General features: G+C 42.5%; 6 protein-coding genes across 6 annotated transcripts; 5 read left to right on the top strand and 1 right to left on the bottom strand.

The window, feature by feature from the left end:
* The first annotated feature begins 644 nt into the window (after nucleotides 1-644).
* Nucleotides 645-6,549, top strand: LOC6545073 (multidrug resistance protein homolog 65). The gene is made up of 12 exons (XM_001972071.3): nucleotides 645-780; nucleotides 1,092-1,411; nucleotides 1,684-1,929; nucleotides 1,982-2,153; nucleotides 2,279-2,593; nucleotides 2,647-3,103; nucleotides 3,745-3,845; nucleotides 3,909-4,296; nucleotides 4,351-5,059; nucleotides 5,116-5,412; nucleotides 5,475-5,841; nucleotides 5,902-6,549. Exons 2-12 carry the CDS (start codon nucleotides 1,110-1,112, stop codon nucleotides 6,454-6,456), a joined length of 3,909 nt encoding a protein of 1,302 aa, XP_001972107.1. The 5' UTR covers nucleotides 645-780; nucleotides 1,092-1,109; the 3' UTR covers nucleotides 6,457-6,549.
* Nucleotides 6,550-7,012: 463 nt separating this feature from the next.
* On the top strand, nucleotides 7,013-12,770 carry LOC6545072 (multidrug resistance protein homolog 65). The gene is made up of 9 exons (XM_001972070.3): nucleotides 7,013-7,797; nucleotides 8,319-8,564; nucleotides 8,620-8,791; nucleotides 9,049-9,933; nucleotides 9,991-10,832; nucleotides 10,893-11,453; nucleotides 11,509-11,890; nucleotides 11,964-12,320; nucleotides 12,386-12,770. Exons 1-9 carry the CDS (start codon nucleotides 7,481-7,483, stop codon nucleotides 12,584-12,586), a joined length of 3,963 nt encoding a protein of 1,320 aa, XP_001972106.2. The 5' UTR covers nucleotides 7,013-7,480; the 3' UTR covers nucleotides 12,587-12,770.
* Nucleotides 12,771-12,870: 100 nt separating this feature from the next.
* LOC26526466 lies at nucleotides 12,871-13,604 on the top strand. Its single transcript, XM_015158799.2, has 3 exons — nucleotides 12,871-13,087; nucleotides 13,147-13,314; nucleotides 13,370-13,604. The coding sequence occupies exons 1-3, from the start codon at nucleotides 13,054-13,056 to the stop codon at nucleotides 13,471-13,473; spliced, it is 306 nt and encodes a 101-aa protein (XP_015014285.1). The 5' UTR covers nucleotides 12,871-13,053; the 3' UTR covers nucleotides 13,474-13,604.
* A 112-nt stretch (nucleotides 13,605-13,716) lies between these two features.
* LOC6545071 lies at nucleotides 13,717-14,640 on the top strand. Its single transcript, XM_001972069.3, has 3 exons — nucleotides 13,717-13,818; nucleotides 14,121-14,283; nucleotides 14,346-14,640. Exons 2-3 carry the CDS (start codon nucleotides 14,190-14,192, stop codon nucleotides 14,492-14,494), a joined length of 243 nt encoding a protein of 80 aa, XP_001972105.2. The 5' UTR covers nucleotides 13,717-13,818; nucleotides 14,121-14,189; the 3' UTR covers nucleotides 14,495-14,640.
* A 68-nt stretch (nucleotides 14,641-14,708) lies between these two features.
* On the top strand, nucleotides 14,709-15,186 carry LOC6545213. Its single transcript, XM_001972068.3, has 2 exons — nucleotides 14,709-14,838; nucleotides 14,899-15,186. Exons 1-2 carry the CDS (start codon nucleotides 14,778-14,780, stop codon nucleotides 15,174-15,176), a joined length of 339 nt encoding a protein of 112 aa, XP_001972104.1. The 5' UTR covers nucleotides 14,709-14,777; the 3' UTR covers nucleotides 15,177-15,186.
* Nucleotides 15,187-16,857: 1,671 nt separating this feature from the next.
* On the bottom strand, nucleotides 16,858-17,225 carry LOC113563934. Its single transcript, XM_026977603.1, has 2 exons — nucleotides 17,126-17,225; nucleotides 16,858-17,063 (listed from the first exon to the last, which is right to left on the bottom strand). Exons 1-2 carry the CDS (start codon nucleotides 17,157-17,159, stop codon nucleotides 16,975-16,977), a joined length of 123 nt encoding a protein of 40 aa, XP_026833404.1. The 5' UTR covers nucleotides 17,160-17,225; the 3' UTR covers nucleotides 16,858-16,974.
* Nucleotides 17,226-18,136: the final 911 nt, after the last annotated feature.

Below are 18,136 nucleotides of genomic sequence, written 5' to 3'. Positions count from 1 at the left end.
AAAATAAATTTTTTAGAAATAATTCATATTTAAAAATGAATATTTATAAAATACATACAAATATGCAGCCTGTTTATTTAAAAAAATATTCCTTGAGGCACGAAATTGAAATTGATTATGTATTATTATGTTCATTTATTCATCTTTTACTATTTCTATGATGTATTCAAATAATTATAATGTTTATGCAAAATTAGGGTCTCTCTGGCTTTTGAACAAAAATTCGAGAGAAAAAATCATAAGGCGTTACGCATCTTGCTATTCTAATGCCTTTGGTATGTGATATGCGATTGTTATCCAGCTAGATTTTGTATCTTTACAAGTACAGATAACTATGTGCCTAAGCTAATATTCTGTAATTATAATCCGCTGTATGTGAATGTAGAAAATGTATGCAAATGTGTCCTTTGTACAGATGAAGAAACAACTTCTTGTAGTTATATTTTGAAATAAAATCCATCACTTAACAAAGCACACTTTTAACTATCTTTTTGTTTATATAAGAGACACTAGGGAGTGCTTCACGACATTTCCCACCACTGACACTCTTCCCTCGATCAATCAAGACTCTTCGAACCTACCCCAAGAGAAAGATCAATTAGAATTTGAACCCCAACGGTGCGATATATGTACGCAGCAAATTTAAATGGATGCTCATGAAAGATGGAAAGTCAGTCGCGCTTGGACGCTCAAGCGGTTGGAATCTGCGGACAAGATTCATCTTCGATCTGGAAGAAGTGCGAATAATTGAAGGATCTGTCGAAAAGTGGCAATTAAAAGGTGAATATTCCGATGAGAATACCCAGTGAATGGAACTGATTTCAAAGTGCAGAGGAGAACCCAAATAGTTGCGCTTCAATTTGCAAAGGAATGTGTACAATATATATATTCTATTACTCGTTAACCTCGCGGGTCAATCACAACTATGTGGCCAAAGAAACAAAGTTGCATGCGGACGCAAAGTGTTACTTAATTGAATTAACCTTTTGCCTGGTCTGGTTCGAACTTGTGTCCGCTTTAAGTGAGCAAATCTTGACCACGGATCGATGTCGTATTGTGTAGTAAAGCCCATTTAATTGTTATTTCGTCAGTGCCGACTTACCATCACCATGGAGCGAGAAGAGGCGTCCTCCTCGACCAGCGAGGGAAAATCCCAGGAGGAGGTGCCCACGGCGCAGGGCTTGGAGCCCACTGAGCCCATTGCTTTCCTGAAACTGTTCCGATTCTCCACCTACGGCGAGATCGGCTGGCTGTTCTTTGGGTTCATAATGTGCTGCATCAAGGCGCTGACCCTTCCTGCCGTGGTCATCATCTACAGTGAGTTCACGTCCATGTTGGTGGACCGTGCCATGCAGTTTGGCACCAGCTCAAATGTCCATGCGCTTCCACTCTTCGGAGGTGGTAAAACACTGTAAGTGCTCAACATGGTAAATATGGTACTTAAGCTACAGAAAGTCATCAGGCAAAAATGTAGGACATTTAAAAAAAACTTAAATTCGCGAAAATACAGGAAGATCGGTTCATATATTTATTATTTATCACTCATACGCAGGGTGGGTTTTAAGTTTATCGACCAATCGACCAATCGCCAAAGCATATATGTATATATAATTTAATAAAGATGGGGTTATTAAATTATGTTATTTATAATCATCATTATTCGCTTATTCAATAAACTTCCAGTACGAATGCCTCTCGGGAGGAAAACGACGCGGCCTTATACGATGATTCCATATCGTATGGCATTCTCTTGTCCATCGCTTCCGTGGTGATGTTCATCTCAGGCATTTTCTCCGTGGATGTCTTTAATATGGTGGCTCTGCGTCAGGTCACTAGGATGCGGATAAAGCTGTTTTCATCTGTGATTCGCCAGGACATCGGTTGGCATGATCTGGCCAGCAAGCAAAACTTCACCCAGAGTATGGTGGAGTATGTATCTAAAAGGGTTATGAAGAAGTTACTATCTGAATTTTCTTTTCAGCGATGTGGAAAAGATTCGCGATGGCATCTCAGAGAAAGTTGGTCACTTTGTTTACCTTGTGGTCGGATTTATCATAACTGTGGCCATTTCATTTAGCTACGGCTGGAAACTCACCTTAGCTGTGAGCTCTTACATACCTCTGGTGATCTTAGTAAATTACTACGTAGCCAAGGTAAAAAACGGAAATGAGTCCTTATAGGCCGTATTAATCATGTTCAGCTTACAGCTTATCCTAAAGCCATTATGGTGGTTGGCAGTATTTTCTTAGTGTATAAATAGAGTTACCTTATATTTCAGTTCCAAGGCAAGCTGACTGCCCGAGAACAGGAATCCTATGCGGGAGCTGGCAACTTGGCAGAGGAAATTCTGAGTTCCATACGCACTGTGGTCTCGTTTGGTGGAGAAAAATCGGAGGTGCAGCGCTATGAGAATTTCTTGGTCCCAGCTCGAAAGGCAAGTCAATGGAAGGGAGCCTTCTCGGGGGTCAGTGATGCTGTTTTGAAATCCATGTTGTATCTGTCCTGCGCCGGAGCCTTTTGGTATGGTGTCAATCTCATCATCGATGATCGGAATGTGGAAAACAAGGAGTATACACCAGCTATTCTGATGATTGTAAGCCTTATAAGTGCACATATATTATGGTTCCTAAATGCCAATATTTCCAGGCCTTCTTTGGTATCATTGTGGGTGCGGACAACATAGCCAGAACAGCTCCTTTCCTGGAATCGTTTGCCACTGCCCGCGGCTGTGCCACCAACCTTTTCAAAGTCATCGATCTGCCATCAAAAATCGATCCTCTTTCTACAGACGGCAAACTCTTGAACTACGGCCTTCGCGGTGATGTGGAGTTCCAGGATGTCTTCTTCCGATATCCGTCTCGTCCGGAGGTGATTGTGCATAGGGGACTAAACATTAGGATTAGAGCTGGTCAAACAGTGGCCTTGGTTGGTTCTTCTGGCTGTGGAAAGTCCACTTGTGTCCAATTGCTTCAGAGGTTCTACGATCCTGTCTTTGGATCAGTGCTATTGGATGATTTGGACATTAGAAGGTACAATATCCAATGGTTAAGATCGAATATTGCTGTTGTGGGTCAGGAACCAGTGCTATTTTTGGGCACAATAGGTACGTACATACAAAACAAAAACAAAATAAAATACTACAAAAACATTCCTGAGTCTTACAAAAAAATTAAAATAAAGTAAATTTTTCTAAATTCAAATTCAGATTTGTAGAGAATTGCACCAGAAACATTTAGGGGTATGCCACTTCAAAATCCGATTAAGATAAGTTGAGTTATGGAGCTAAGAACTTCAGCCTTAGGACATTTCTTAATTTTTTTTAATGTCAGCACATCATACATCAGAAAAATTACAAAAAAATTGAAAAAAAAAAAAATTTCTAAATTTGAATGCAGATTTGTAGAGAATTGCTCCAGAAACATTTAGAGGTATGCCACTTCAAAATCCGATTAAAGTAAGTTGAGTTATGGAATTTAGAAATTCTGCCTTAGGACATTTCTTAATTTCTTTGAATGTCAGCACATCATACATCAGAAAAATTTAAAAAAAATTAGAAAAAAAATGAATTTCTAAATTTGAATGCAGATTTTTAGAGAATTGCGCCAGAAACATTTAGATGGATGCCACTTCAAAATCCGATTAAGATAAGTTAAGATATACAGCTTAGGCGCTTTGTAGGCGTGGCAAAACTATTTTTATACCCGTAAAAAATATAAACCTTATAATATTATTCCTTTTTGACAGCACAAAACATTAGCTATGGTAAGCCAGGAGCCACCCAAAAAGAGATCGAATCAGCTGCCACTCAGGCGGGAGCCCATGAATTCATTACCAACCTTCCAGAGGTTAGATACAACATTTGAAAGATCTATAACCAAAATAAGAAAATTTCCGTCTTAAATCTATAGAGCTATCGCAGTATGATTGGAGAGCGAGGCTCCCAGCTCTCTGGAGGTCAGAAACAACGCATAGCCATCGCTCGAGCCCTCATTCAGAATCCCAAGATCCTGCTGCTGGATGAAGCCACTTCTGCTCTGGATTACCAATCTGAGAAACAGGTTCAACAGGCCTTGGACTTGGCCAGCAAAGGTCGTACAACCATCGTGGTCTCTCACCGATTGTCAGCTATTCGGGGTGCAGATAAGATAGTCTTTATTCATGATGGTAAGGTTTTGGAGGAGGGTTCCCATGATGATTTAATGACGCTGGAAGGTGCCTACTACAACATGGTTCGTGCTGGCGATATCAACATGCCCGATGAGGTGGAAAAAGAGGAAAGCATTGAGGACACCAAAAGTAATTACTCTTGAACAAGTAACAAAGACGAATTACATTTTAAATACTTTCTAGGAAAGAGCCTGGCTCTGTTTGAGAAATCCTTTGAGACGAGTCCCTTAAACTTCGAGAAAGGCCAAAAGAACAGTGTCCAGTTTGAGGAACCTATTAGTAAGGCACTCATCAAGGATACCAATGCCCAGATAGCTGAGGCGCCGCCCGAGAAACCGAACTTCTTCCGCACTTTTTCCCGGATCCTGCAGCTTGCCAAACCAGAGTGGTGCTACCTGATTCTGGGAACAATAAGCGCTGTGGCAGTGGGCTGTTTGTATCCAGCATTCGCGGTGATCTTTGGAGAATTCTATGCTGCTTTGGCTGAAAAGGATCCGAAGGACGCACTGCGTCGTACGGCTGTTCTTTCCTGGGCCTGCTTGGGCCTGGCCTTTTTGACAGGATTGGTTTGCTTCCTTCAGACCTATTTGTTTAACTACGCGGGTATTTGGCTGACCACCAGGATGCGAGCCATGACCTTCAATGCGATGGTGAGTCAGGAAGTTGGATGGTTCGACGACGAGAAGAACTCGGTGGGAGCTCTATCCGCTCGCTTATCCGGCGAGGCAGTTGGTATCCAAGGAGCCATAGGATACCCCCTAAGTGGAATGATCCAGGCGTTGTCCAACTTCGTATCAAGTGTCAGCGTAGCCATGTACTACAACTGGAAGTTGGCCCTCTTATGTTTGGCGAATTGTCCCATTATAGTGGGATCTGTAATCCTGGAAGCCAAGTGAGTTATGATATTACAGTTCCTACTCCATTTTGTTACACCTTTGATTATTTCAGGATGATGTCTAATGCTGTTGTGAGGGAAAAGCAGGTGATTGAGGAAGCTTGTCGCATTGCCACCGAATCCATAACCAACATACGCACTGTTGCCGGCTTGCGAAGGGAGGCGGATGTTATCCGGGAGTACACGGAGGAGATCCAGCGGGTGGAGGTGCTCATCCGCCAAAAGCTTCGATGGCGCGGAGTGCTCAACTCCACCATGCAGGCATCAGCCTTCTTCGCGTATGCAGTGGCTCTTTGCTATGGAGGTGTTTTGGTGTCCGAGGGTCAGCTGCCATTCCAAGATATTATCAAGTATGGAAAGCAATGTAGAAGCCAATCTAGCACCAAATAACCACTTCAAACATTATTTGCAGGGTATCAGAAACATTGCTGTATGGTTCCATGATGCTCGCTCAATCTCTGGCCTTTACACCTGCCTTCTCCGCTGCTCTGATCGCGGGTCATCGCCTATTCCAGATACTCGATCGCAAACCAAAGATTCAGTCGCCCATGGGCACCATTAAAAATACCCTCGCCAAGCAGCTAAATCTTTTCGAGGGTGTGCGTTATCGCGGTATTGAATTCCGATACCCAACACGACCTGATGCAAAGGTTCTCAACGGTTTGGATCTTGAGGTTCTCAAAGGTCAAACGGTGGCTTTGGTGGGTCACTCCGGGTGTGGAAAATCCACCTGCGTACAGCTACTGCAGCGCTACTATGATCCCGATGAGGGCAGCATTGTAAGTCCTTTAACTAATATAGCCGATTTATATATCCAACTGTTTTCACACTTCATCCAGCACATAGATCACGATGATATCCAACACGATCTGACCCTCGATGGAGTAAGGACCAAGTTGGGTATAGTCTCTCAGGAGCCCACGCTTTTCGAGCGCTCGATAGCGGAGAATATAGCCTATGGCGACAATCGGCGATCCGTTTCCATGGTGGAGATTATTGCTGCAGCCAAGAGTGCCAATGCTCATAGTTTTATCATTTCCCTGCCCAATGGCTATGATACTCGGATGGGCGCCAGAGGTACTCAGTTATCTGGTGGACAGAAGCAGCGAATCGCCATTGCCAGGGCACTGGTGCGGAATCCCAAGATCCTGCTGCTCGATGAAGCCACCTCAGCACTGGATTTGCAAAGCGAGCAGTTGGTCCAACAGGCCTTGGATACCGCCTGCTCCGGACGAACCTGTATTGTCATTGCCCATCGACTGTCAACAGTCCAGAATGCCGATGTGATCTGTGTGATCCAAAATGGTCAGGTGGTGGAGCAGGGTAACCACATGCAGTTGATTGCACAGGGTGGCATTTACGCGAAGCTGCACAAGACCCAAAAGGACCATTGAATATTATCTATACATTTTTATAAATCTCACCCAAAGCCAAAATACACTTGCCACCAAAAACTAAATAAACTTTTACACAACTTTTTATCCATTAAATGCTTGTTTATGATTACTGTGGCGAAATAAGTTATCCAATAATGGGCGGAGATGATTTTTAGGTAACTCTGTTTGCAAAGTGTACAATTATTAGGGGTGTAAGTTGTCAGATCCACCATCAAACTTATCTAACTGATAAGAGTGCAATCTTTGTGGCATGTCTATGACACAAGCCACCCACACGACTGATGTTTATTTGCATGGTCAATGACATGCAAACTTGATTTGGCGTTGTGAGGTGATAACAGTTCCCAATTAAACAGGGAAGATCATAAGTTTAACTGTCTGGAATGCAAATTACACCAAATTCCAGAACCTGGCTGACCCATTTCCGCGTTAGATGGGTGCAAAAGGTAGGTACCTTGCCAAAAGGTAGGATGGTCCATGATTTTCCACCAGTCATCCTGAACCTTGAGAGAAATCAATTCAATTGATATTAATGAAATGACCAGAAGGGGTTCGCTTCTCTAATAGAAACCGAATTTGTAGAAAACTGACGCCATAGCCGCCAGAACCGGCAGTCGCATTCTACAGTCCCAACGACACAGACGTGGAACATTCTGCTCCGGATAGCAATAGCATCGAAAGAAAGAAAAAAGCTGGCAGTAGTAGCCAACGATTTTGTGGGACCGCGGAATGCAAAACAATTAAAGCTAAACACGATCCCAGGCAGATCTGCCTCATCGGCAGTGCATCTGGCATAGCACCACAATCTCCGTCAGAGACGGAGTTAATTACCCAGAGCCAAGAACCCATTCGCGACCATCTCCGTATATATCCATTCATCCATCCATCGGGGCGAAGGGCCACTGGTGCAGTGGAACTGCGGGCGTTTCGATTTTTGGTTTCGCCCTGCGCGCGCGCTTTCTTAACTATTAATTGACCCCGCCGGTCAATGAGTTTGGTGTATAGGCGATAGTTCGCAGTGATGACAATGACGGAGACCCGCGAAGATGTTCCTGCTGCGGATGCGGATGAGGCCGCGCCGGAGGCACAGAAGAAGGAAAAGGCCAAGGAGAAGGCTCAGCCCATGGTCAGCTACACACAGCTCTTTCGTTACATCGCCGGATGGGATTATCTGCTGCTCCTGTCGGCAATTGTGGCGGCATTCCTGCAATCCCTCGTCTTTCCCATTGCCATTGTGGTCTACAGCGAACTGGTGGCCATGTTCATCGAAAGAACTCTGGGTCAGGGAACCAGTTCGGTCACCATCGGATTGTCCCTCTTCGGTGGCGGAAAGATACTGTAAGTATATGAATATGAGTACTCGTATATGCTCACTTAACGTATTTGGCTAAAAATGTATCAACAAGTTAGAGGTTACTTAAATTGAATATATACAATAATTAAAGAATATGCATGCTAGGATCTTGACTGTTTACTTTGAAGCATGCATTTATATTTAGATTTTCAAAGAATTTGTATTGGGTGAGGATGAATCAATTCTTTGTTCTCTTTCAAAGCAAACAGACGTGTTCTACGATTAGCGGTCCGCGGACTTTATTGTTTTGCAAAAGGTTTTGCAGTCTTTTAATTAAACACCTTTTATGTAAAGCAAAAAGTCTGGAAAAATGCCGAAAACTCAAGAACGTTGCCGCAAACAAACTTCTTTGAAAAGTAATGATGAAGTAGGGGTTTCTGTAGCATAGGTAAAATTATTTGCGGAGCTATCCAAACGGACTGTGCGTCAAATAGGCGAAAAAATTTTGTTTCATCTTAGTTAAATCGAAGCTAGAAGGATAATTATTTATATGGTGTATCCTTAGCACGAATGCCTCATACGAGGAGAATATGCAGGAGCTGCGCAAGGATAGCGTGTCCTTCGGAATACTTATGACCCTGAATACTCTGCTGATGCTCTTCTCCGGAGTTTACTACGTGGATGCCTTCAACAGATTGGCTCTGAAACTCACAGTCCGCATGCGAAGGGAATTCTTCAAGGCCACTTTAAGACAGGAGATCGGATGGCACGACATGGCCAAGGATCACAACTTTGCCGTTCGCATAACTGAGTGAGTAAAGTTGAGCAGCTATTTGAAGATATTTGTTAACCCGATTTATGTTTAGCAACATGGAGAAAATACGCAGTGGCATAGCTGAAAACCTGGGTCACTATGTGGAGATCATGTGCGATGTCTCAATCAGTGTAGTTCTCTCCTTCATCTACGGATGGAAATTAGCTCTGGCAATAGTGTTCTATATACCCCTCACCCTGGTAGTCAACTCGGCAGTGGCCCATGTAAGTTAATTAAAGCCACTAAAATTAGATTTTAAAAATATTCAAAAGAGAACTTTTCCTACAACCGAGTGTTTGTTCTCAAGAGCTTTCAATGAACTTGGCCAATATGTTGGCATTTCCGAAAATAGATCAAATCGCTCTACTCGGAATGAAAGCATATATTTCTCGCGAATTTTACACACGAATGAGTGAGGAAACAAATAAAATGTGGCAATGATTGTTTATGTTCATCTACATACCTTTCAATTTGTTTGTAGTACCAAGGTAAGCTGACGGGCCAGGAGCAAAGTTCCTATGTCCGAGCCAGCTCTGTGGTGGAGGAAGTCATTGGAGCCATCCGGACTGTGGTGGCATTTGGAGGAGAACGAACAGAGTCCCTGCGCTATGATACTCTGCTGAAACCCGCTCTCAAGGCTGGGAAGTGGAAAGGAGCCTTCTCCGGACTGAGTGACACGGTGATGAAAGCCATGTTGTTTATCACAGGAGCGGGATCTTTCTGGTACGGAGCTAATTTGATCCTCTTCTACCGGGATCCTAGCATTCCCATTGACGAGAGGGAGTACACGCCAGCGGTTGTGATGATTGTGATATCGGGTATAATCGTAAGTGCCAATCAAATATCCCGAACCTCACCGTTTTTGGAGACATTCGCCATGGCTCGAGGATCGGCATCAGCCATATTGGATGTTATAGATCGAACATCCTTGATTGATCCACTCTCCAAGGCTGGGAAAATCCTGAACTATGGCCTGAAAGGAGCCGTAGAGTTCCGCGATGTGTTCTTCCGGTATCCTGCCAGAGAAGATGTTATTGTTCTGCGTGGTCTGAATGTGGTCGTCAAGGAAGGTCAAACTGTGGCCCTGGTGGGTCCTTCGGGATGTGGCAAGTCCACTTGCATACAGCTGTTGCAGCGCTTCTATGATCCCGTCTTTGGACAAGTTCTATTGGACGGTGAGGATGTCCGGAAGTATAACATCAAGTGGCTGCGTTCGAACATTGCCGTGGTGGGTCAGGAACCCGTTCTCTTTCAAGGAACAATTGGTGAAAATATCCGGCATGGAAAGCCAGAAGCCACACAAAAGGAAGTCGAGGACGCAGCTAAAGCCGCCAATGCTCACGATTTTATCGTAGCCCTACATAAGGTAAGTCTTGAGTACTCTGTTTTTAAGAGTCTACTATAAAATGCAGTCAACTTTAAGGGTTACGATACGGACATCAGCGAGAAGGGCGTTCAACTTTCTGGAGGTCAGCGGCAGCGCATTGCAATCGCTAGGGCTCTGATTCAGCAGCCAAAAATCCTGCTTTTGGATGAGGCCACCTCCGCCTTGGATTACCATTCCGAGAAGCTGGTGCAGGCTGCGCTGGACAAGGCCTGCAAGGGTAGAACCACCTTGGTGGTGTCCCATCGCCTTTCGGCCATCAGACACGCCCATCGAATTGTATATATTGAAAACGGCAAAGCCGTTGAGCAAGGCACTCATGAGGAGTTGATGAAACTGGAGGGATTCTATCATAAAATGGTCACCGTGCATGCCTACGATGACTCGGCCGAGGAGCTACTAAATGAACTGGAAGAAGTGGCCGAGATCAAGGAGAGAAAAATGTCCTATGAAGTTGAACCTTACCAACTGGGCACCCGAAACTCCATTGTGTCGCTGGAAAAGAATGCCGAGTTTCAGATGAAGAACTTAAATGGCCTGGCCAATATAACTTTGAATCAGGAATTTGAGGATCCGGGAGTGCCATCCGGAAATTATATTAGCACGTTCTTTCGCATCCTGGGTTGGGCTCGACCAGAGTGGAGCTTTCTCATTATTGGCGCCATTTGTGCGGGACTTTATGGAGTCACCATGCCGGTGTTTTCCGTAGTTCTGGCTGAGCTATATGGATCGTTGGCCAAGCCAACGGACGAGGAAGTACTTGACCAAAGTGCGTCCATGGCCATCGTCTCCCTGGTGATTGGAATCGCAGCTGGCGTAGTCTGCTACATCCAGACATTTTTCTTTAATCTGGCTGGAGTCTGGCTAACAACGCGAATGCGGTGAGTTCATAAAAGTGCCTTCCTCCTCTACGTTTTTATTTGAAATCTCTTGTTGCACAGCTCCAAGACCTTTAGATGCATCATGAACCAGGAGATGGGATGGTTCGATCGCAAGGAGAACAGTATTGGTGCCCTTTCTGCCCGACTATCCGGCGATGCGGCCAGTGTTCAAGGAGCCATTGGTTTTCCGCTGAGCAACATCATCCAGGCGTTTACCAACTTCATCTGCAGTATTGCGATTGCCTTTCCCTACTCCTGGGAACTGGCCCTAATTTGCCTGAGCACCTCGCCCTTCATGATTGCATCCATTGTGTTCGAGGCTCGATTTGGCGAGAAATCGGCCTTGAAAGAGAAGGAGGTACTGGAGGAAACCAGTCGCATAGCCACCGAAACAATTACTCAAATTCGGACAGTTGCTGGCCTACGGCGAGAGGAGGATCTGATAAGGATATATGACAATGAGGTGGAGCGATATCGGATGCAGATCCTTAGTCGCCTGAAATGGCGAGGTCTGGTCAATTCCTTGGGCAAATCCCTCATGTTCTTCGGCTACGCAGTGACCTTGACATATGGTGGGCACATGTGTGCTGATGGCAAAATCAAATTCGAGACGATTATGAAGTGGGTTATTGCGAAAAACGCAGCGTAGATCAACTACTAAATATTTCATTTTCAGAATATCCAACACAATGCTGTATGGTCTATTTATTCTGGCCCAATCTCTTGCCTTCACACCAGCCTTCAATGCAGCTCTCCTTTCCGCAAATCGAATGTATGAGATCATTGATCGCAAGCCACAGATCCAATCACCCGACTCTTTCGAGATCCAAAAGAATGGCAATGTAACGGCTTACAAGACAAATGCCGTACAGCAAGGAGTCAGCTATCGTGGCCTCAACTTCTCCTATCCCTCAAGACCCCATATCAAAGTCCTGCAGAACTTCAATCTGGATATCAATCAGGGTCAGACGGTTGCCTTGGTGGGTGCTTCGGGATCGGGAAAATCCACGTGCGTACAGCTATTGATGCGGTACTACGATCCCGATGAGGGCAAGATTGTGAGTAGCTTTAAAGGGCAAAGAAATTAAATTAGCTACTATATTAGATATTTACTTTGCTCTCTCTTTTCAGCTCATAGACCAAGAGAGCATCCACCACGACATGGACCTAAAAACTCTACGTCGGCGCCTGGGCATTGTGTCCCAGGAACCTTCACTTTTCGAGAAGTCCATCGCGGATAATATTGGCTATGGAGATACTTCGCGACAGGTGCCCATGCAGCAAATAATTGAGGCGGCCAAAATGGCCAATGCCCATGAATTCATTATGTCTCTGCCCGCTCAGTATGACACGGTTTTGGGCGCCAAGGGCACCCAACTTTCCGGTGGGCAAAAGCAAAGAATTGCTATTGCTCGAGCGATGGTAAGGAATCCCAAGATCCTTCTGCTGGACGAAGCCACCTCTGCGCTGGATTTCCAAAGTGAAAGGGTGAGTTTTCCATTTATTCAGATAATGTAATCTAATTAACTCAAATGTTATTATTTCCATTCCAGGTGGTGCAACAAGCCTTGGACTCGGCATGTTCAGGCCGAACATGTATTGTAATAGCTCATCGCCTGTCCACCATCCAAAATGCCAATGTGATTTGTGTAATTCAAGCCGGAAAGATAGTGGAGCAGGGCACTCACTCGCAACTGCTGGCCAAGAATGGCATTTATTCCAAGCTCTATCGCTGTCAGACGAAAGCCTCTTGAAGAGACTGCATAAGGACCAGAAAATATCATTAAAATGAAGTTGGAAAACATTTTTCTAGAAATACTTCGATGCACGAAAGTAGGCTATCAAATTTTCCTAGCTGTTAGTTGGGACGACAACCAATCTAATTTGGCCATAGGCATGAAACATTCGAAATAGTTGTTAAATAAATGATACATTGAAAAAAAACTAAATCGCTTTTTTTAAACCTCTGGCATGACATAAAAAATGTTTGAAGTGGGATCAATCAATATCAACAATTATTGTGACATGTATACCATAATTCAATTTTAGGTGCTCGAGTTTTATCTTATCTCTTAATATGGCAAAATTCGTTCACTTTTGTTTAAATTTGTGATAAGATATGATAGTAACCCTATCCGCTTATTATTTTGTTAACGCCGGTCTTATTTAGTTGCCGCATTGCGATTTGTCATTTCATTGCGAAAGGTTTGGGTTTTCCAGAATGAACGCAGTTGTCATTTTCTTAATATTTCTGGGTGAGATTTTATGAAAAAAAATAGTAGTAACTTTATAAAGATGTCCTTCCTCAAAACAGCGTGTTGCTTTGGAGCGAATATTCCTATAAATCCGTGCCTGATGGAAAGAAAGTGCGATAAGGTGGATGAGACAAGTGCCATTTGCGGATTAGATGATGAAAGGGGTTGTATTCGAAAGTTTCCATCAAAGTGTTTTTTGGATATGGCATTTTGTATTGAGGGAAAAAGTATGTCCAATTATTTCACTTTAAGTTCGCTTATTATTAATGTATTTCATTTAAGATTTCACCGACTTTAGTGAGGAATATTGCTCAATGGAATCGTATCTCTGTGAAATTTCGCCCACATACGAACGCTGGACCATTTTCTTTGGGCATGAGAATTAGTTATAATTCTATTTTCTATTTCCACACTATAATTAAAGTGTGAAAAGCGCTGCATTACTACGCTTATATGATTAGATCGTGAAATACTAGTGTAAAACTATTTCCAATATTAAATTATTTTGTTGTTCCAAGTGCATTATCATGTAATATGAAATTAGACTCACTTGATCGAAATGTTTTGGTTTAACTTCAACAACTTTGAAAGGTCAACGTCAAAACATATAAATAAGAGACATTGTCGGCATAATGTACTATATACAGTGCCAGGCCTACCAGCTTGTGAAACTTTTGGTTGGCGACGAGGAATAGTGAGTGACAACTTGGCTGATCCCCAACGTCACATTTGTAAGTTCATTAGGTAGCATTTCAATAAACAATCAATCAACGCACAACGGGCCATTCACGTGTTCGTCGTCGTTGACTACGTCAAAGACCGGTAGGAGATAACCGATGCCCAGCAGCGTATTTTCCCACTCAGTGAGACAGAACGACGCCTCGAGCCTTTTATACGACTTTATTCGGATTTTTTCTGATCTTTTTTTATCTTTGATTTTTTTTTCGTTATTTTTGGGTCTTCGACGGGTGCTTTGCATAATCTCCCGCCGCGGCGCCACTGCCCATTGGCCTCCTCCTTGAACGCCAATCAGCGAAGAGCTCCAGACTGGTTCACATGCATATATAAAAAGTGGAGCCATCCGAATTTTGTTTGTCAGTTAATGCCCATCAATCGAATCAATCGAATCAATCCCACCACAGCCATGGGTAGCGCGTCGCTAAAGTTCTATCTGATATGTCTGCTAGTTGTCTGCGGTTAGTGTTATTACTAAAATAGTTACACGTCAAATGCAATTACCCATGTACGAATTTTGCAGTGATCGGTTGGAGTGCTGGAGCACCCAGTGCGCAACTTTCACGGAAGGAACTCGAGGATCGGTATCGAGAAAAGCCGCCGGTGCCCGATGAGCGAAATGCAGATGCAGAATTGGATAATGCCTTCGATCGGAATACCAAAAGACCTTGAAGTCCGAATCTGAATGGCCAGAGCCACCCTACGCACCCTATTTGGAGTGCCTCTTTTTATGTCGTATTCAGGGTTATGGCTATGTAGTTCTAAGCTTAGGCAAAATGTACAAGCTTAAAATAAAGCAATTACTTGGGTGAAACGTGCGCATCGTTACTTTCCATTCTATCACGTAGAATGTGGGGCGACATCCGCCGTCGGCTGGCGTCTATAAAATCTCAGCTCTCTGGCATTCGATTCAGTCAGTTATCAATCTCGGGCTAGTGCGAAAAGTACAATTACAATGACCTCAGAAAGCAAGATGGTTTTGCTCTTCCTTATCGGATGTCTCGTCATGCAGACAAGTGAGTCACTGGATCATTTGTATTATATTATTTTTACACCTTACCGCCTTTTCTTTCTAGTCAACACCCTGTCATTCGATAGATTCAGCCGGGAGGATGATGAGCGGATCAACGATATCAGCGGTGAATGGTTCAAGAAACCCATCCTCAGGTTCGATCGCCTCTTTGACACCGAAAATTCGCCGTCGGGAAGTCGGAAAGAAGTGAGCAGGCCCAGCAGAAGCGATAAGGGCGAAACCACCGAGAGCTCCAAGCACGCCCATTCCATGATCACCTCGATGCTCGGATTCGTGAGCAGTGTCATCAACTTTGGCAGAAGCTTCATAAGGGATCAATAGAAAATATCCTAGTCCGATTCAATTAACTTTTATGTTTATTGCCAAATTTGTATTACTTGTTGCCAAATGTTGTAGGTTTAAGTATTGTTGAAGTTCCAAAATAAAAGATTTGGTTTAAAACTGATATAAGTTGGATGTGTTTTCGGAGGTTTTGTCTTTATAAGTGGATGTAACAGAAATCTTCTCTAAATCTTTTTCTTATAATCAACCAAAAAAGTGTAAATTGGGCACTTGCTCAGAAAACCAGAGCAAATTTACTTGATAGAACTCACCGATGCATTTTTTGCATTTAGATTCGCAACAATTCGCAGGAACAAACCGAAATTGTCTTTTCTAAACATTATCTTATACTTAATGTAATCTTTAAAAAATCACTTTTCCTAGAGTGCAATATATGTTTTTCTTAAAATTATTCTATGAATCTTCATATTTAATAAGAGTAAGTAAGTAAAGCAATTACCATATTTCGATTTTAAATGTGGCAATTTAACTTAATAGTGGTGCACAATTTGTCGTTTAATACACTTAACAGTTTTATTTAACACCGTTGTAAGATTTCCACGCGGTATTTTCAAATTCGAGACATAATAATTTGAAACTCATTTCAAAACTAATCACAATAATACATTTTTCACCGATACTCACAAGTTTACAACTCATTTACAAACTCTCTCTTACACAGATAAAACTAGGACACGATATATTTTGGAAACTTTTTAACAAGAACAAAAAGAGGTCTCCGTTTCTCAAATTCATACAAGATTAACGTTCGAGCGATTAAGTTATAAATTCATACTTTCTGTTTACCTCTATTGCTTTTTTCACTCTTTTGCCACACACGACTCTTAGCGAATGAAAAAGGTGTGAATATGGATATAAAGTTAAGAGGGGTATTTATAGGAAAATGTTACCGCCAAAAAAACGTCATAAAATCACGCATCTGTTACCAAACCGCTTCCGCCATTGGACTTGACCCATCTTTATAATAAATATATAAAAACAAAACGGATAACAAGTTGTGAGCATTTTGCGGGCAGAACTCAAATTAATCATATTAATGAATGGAGCCGAGGTGTTGAGCGTAAAGGAATGACGTCTCTATCGATCAAGCCCTCTAATGATGTCGGGGGTTTTTTTCGCTACTGAATTCGAGAAATTTATTTCTTAAGGCGCTTATGTGTGACGACACGAATGGTGCGAGTGGACAAATGCTAATAATATGAATTTTGTTCGCTTTGTTTTATTTACACATTTATTTTCTTTTTCTATGCAAACTTGTTCGCGAATTGCTTAGCCGGCTTTAATTGTAAATATTGACTTATTTGGACAGTCATGACAAGACCTTGTCGGTGATACTTTCAACGCGCTGGCCGGGATTTCTTTTCGAGGGGAAAATCCAAGGCTCAGCACCATTTAGCTCTAGCGTGTAATTCTATAGAACAGCGACTTGGTTCCGATCGAGTGAGTAGCCCCCGAAATCAACTTGAAATTGAATGCTGCTTGCCCGTGGATTTCTTTTGGCTACACAGGGAGAAATGGTTGCAGTAATGGTTGAGTAGCTAGTTCTAAAATTATTCAATTTTGAAACATTGTACATGTTCATGTTCATTTTCTTTCTGTGTAGGGTTGCGCAAATTGCCTGAAGGTTACAACAGAGCCCGTTACAATTGCAGTGCTTGTGTGGGTGTAATACGTTTTATTTGATCACATAACAAAAGACTTGAGCAACGAACTTGTTTGACAGGATGAAAAACTGTATCTATTCTGTAAGGGTGTTTGGCTCCGCTTCCCAGTATCTCTAGCTAACCTCCAGCAAATGGTACTTGAACATTTTATTCAATGAACTCATGTTCTGGGACAACTCGTTGCAGACCCGGACCACGCAGCCTTCAAAGGAAGATAGTGATGAAATAACGTATTTAACACCTGGCCAGAACACTCTCACTAACCCACTAGATACTTGATCACTCGCAGCAGCACCATGGCGATAAAGTCGAGAACTCAAAGAACTGCCTTCATGCACACGCGACAAGACTTAGAACCAAATTGAACGCGAGTCTGCGCATGCAATCGCGAATAAGTGAAATCATTTGGTGAGCGGCAGCTGCGTTGACGTCGCCGTCGGCAGAGACGGCACAGTGGAGCAAATTGGATGGACAAAAGGTCGTGCCACTTAGAGGCGTTGGGGTTTTTATGAGCTAATTAGCACATAAAGTCAAATTGAAATATGAATTTGCCGCGTAATCGCTAAATGTGCATATAGTAAAAAAGCTTGAAATTAACTTGCTCCACTGTGCACATCACTGGTTTCACTTCGTATTTGGCCAAGTGCAAATACATTTAATCACATTTCCTCTCTACTGTGCAGAAAAAGTTTGTTGCTGGGTTAACAATAAATATTTATTCTTTTTTGAGTACTTATTTACACACATTATATTTTTAGCAAGTGGGTGTCAATTAGCCATGCAACGTTATTGTTAATTATCTTTCTTCATTTGTTTTGTACTGTGCAAGCATTTTTTGTTCACACTGCAGTCGGTGAATTTCGATGAATTTTTTCTACAAATATTTGCCACTCTTACCTGATTTTCAAGTTAATAATTATGGTGTTAACATCTGAAAAATCTATTCAAATGTATTTTGTCATGATTTAAAATTGATTTCATTGTTAATTTTATACAAAAAAAAATGATTTAATTGTTAATTTTGTAAAAAAAAGCAAGGAAACCTATAGCTTTGACTGTATAACTAGGAAAGATATCTGCGTCTGCTACTTTACGATCCACTGTGCAGCTGCTGTGTGGGCTAAGCTAAATCGAGAACTTCTTGTTGATGTTGCAATCGGCGAATTTTTTCCTCATTTTTTACAAGCACATAACATATATCCATTAATTTTTTCGGCAATATTCATTTGCGTGCATTGCATAAGGCAAAGGCGCAGAACTGCGCGATGCGAATTA

The sequence above is a fragment of the Drosophila erecta genome, unplaced genomic scaffold (genome assembly GCF_003286155.1).
Source record: "Drosophila erecta strain 14021-0224.00,06,07 unplaced genomic scaffold, DereRS2 tig00000021-arrow-pilon, whole genome shotgun sequence".
Classification (NCBI taxonomy): Eukaryota; Metazoa; Arthropoda; class Insecta; order Diptera; family Drosophilidae; genus Drosophila; species Drosophila erecta.
This window is presented reverse-complemented; position numbering and strand designations above follow the sequence as displayed.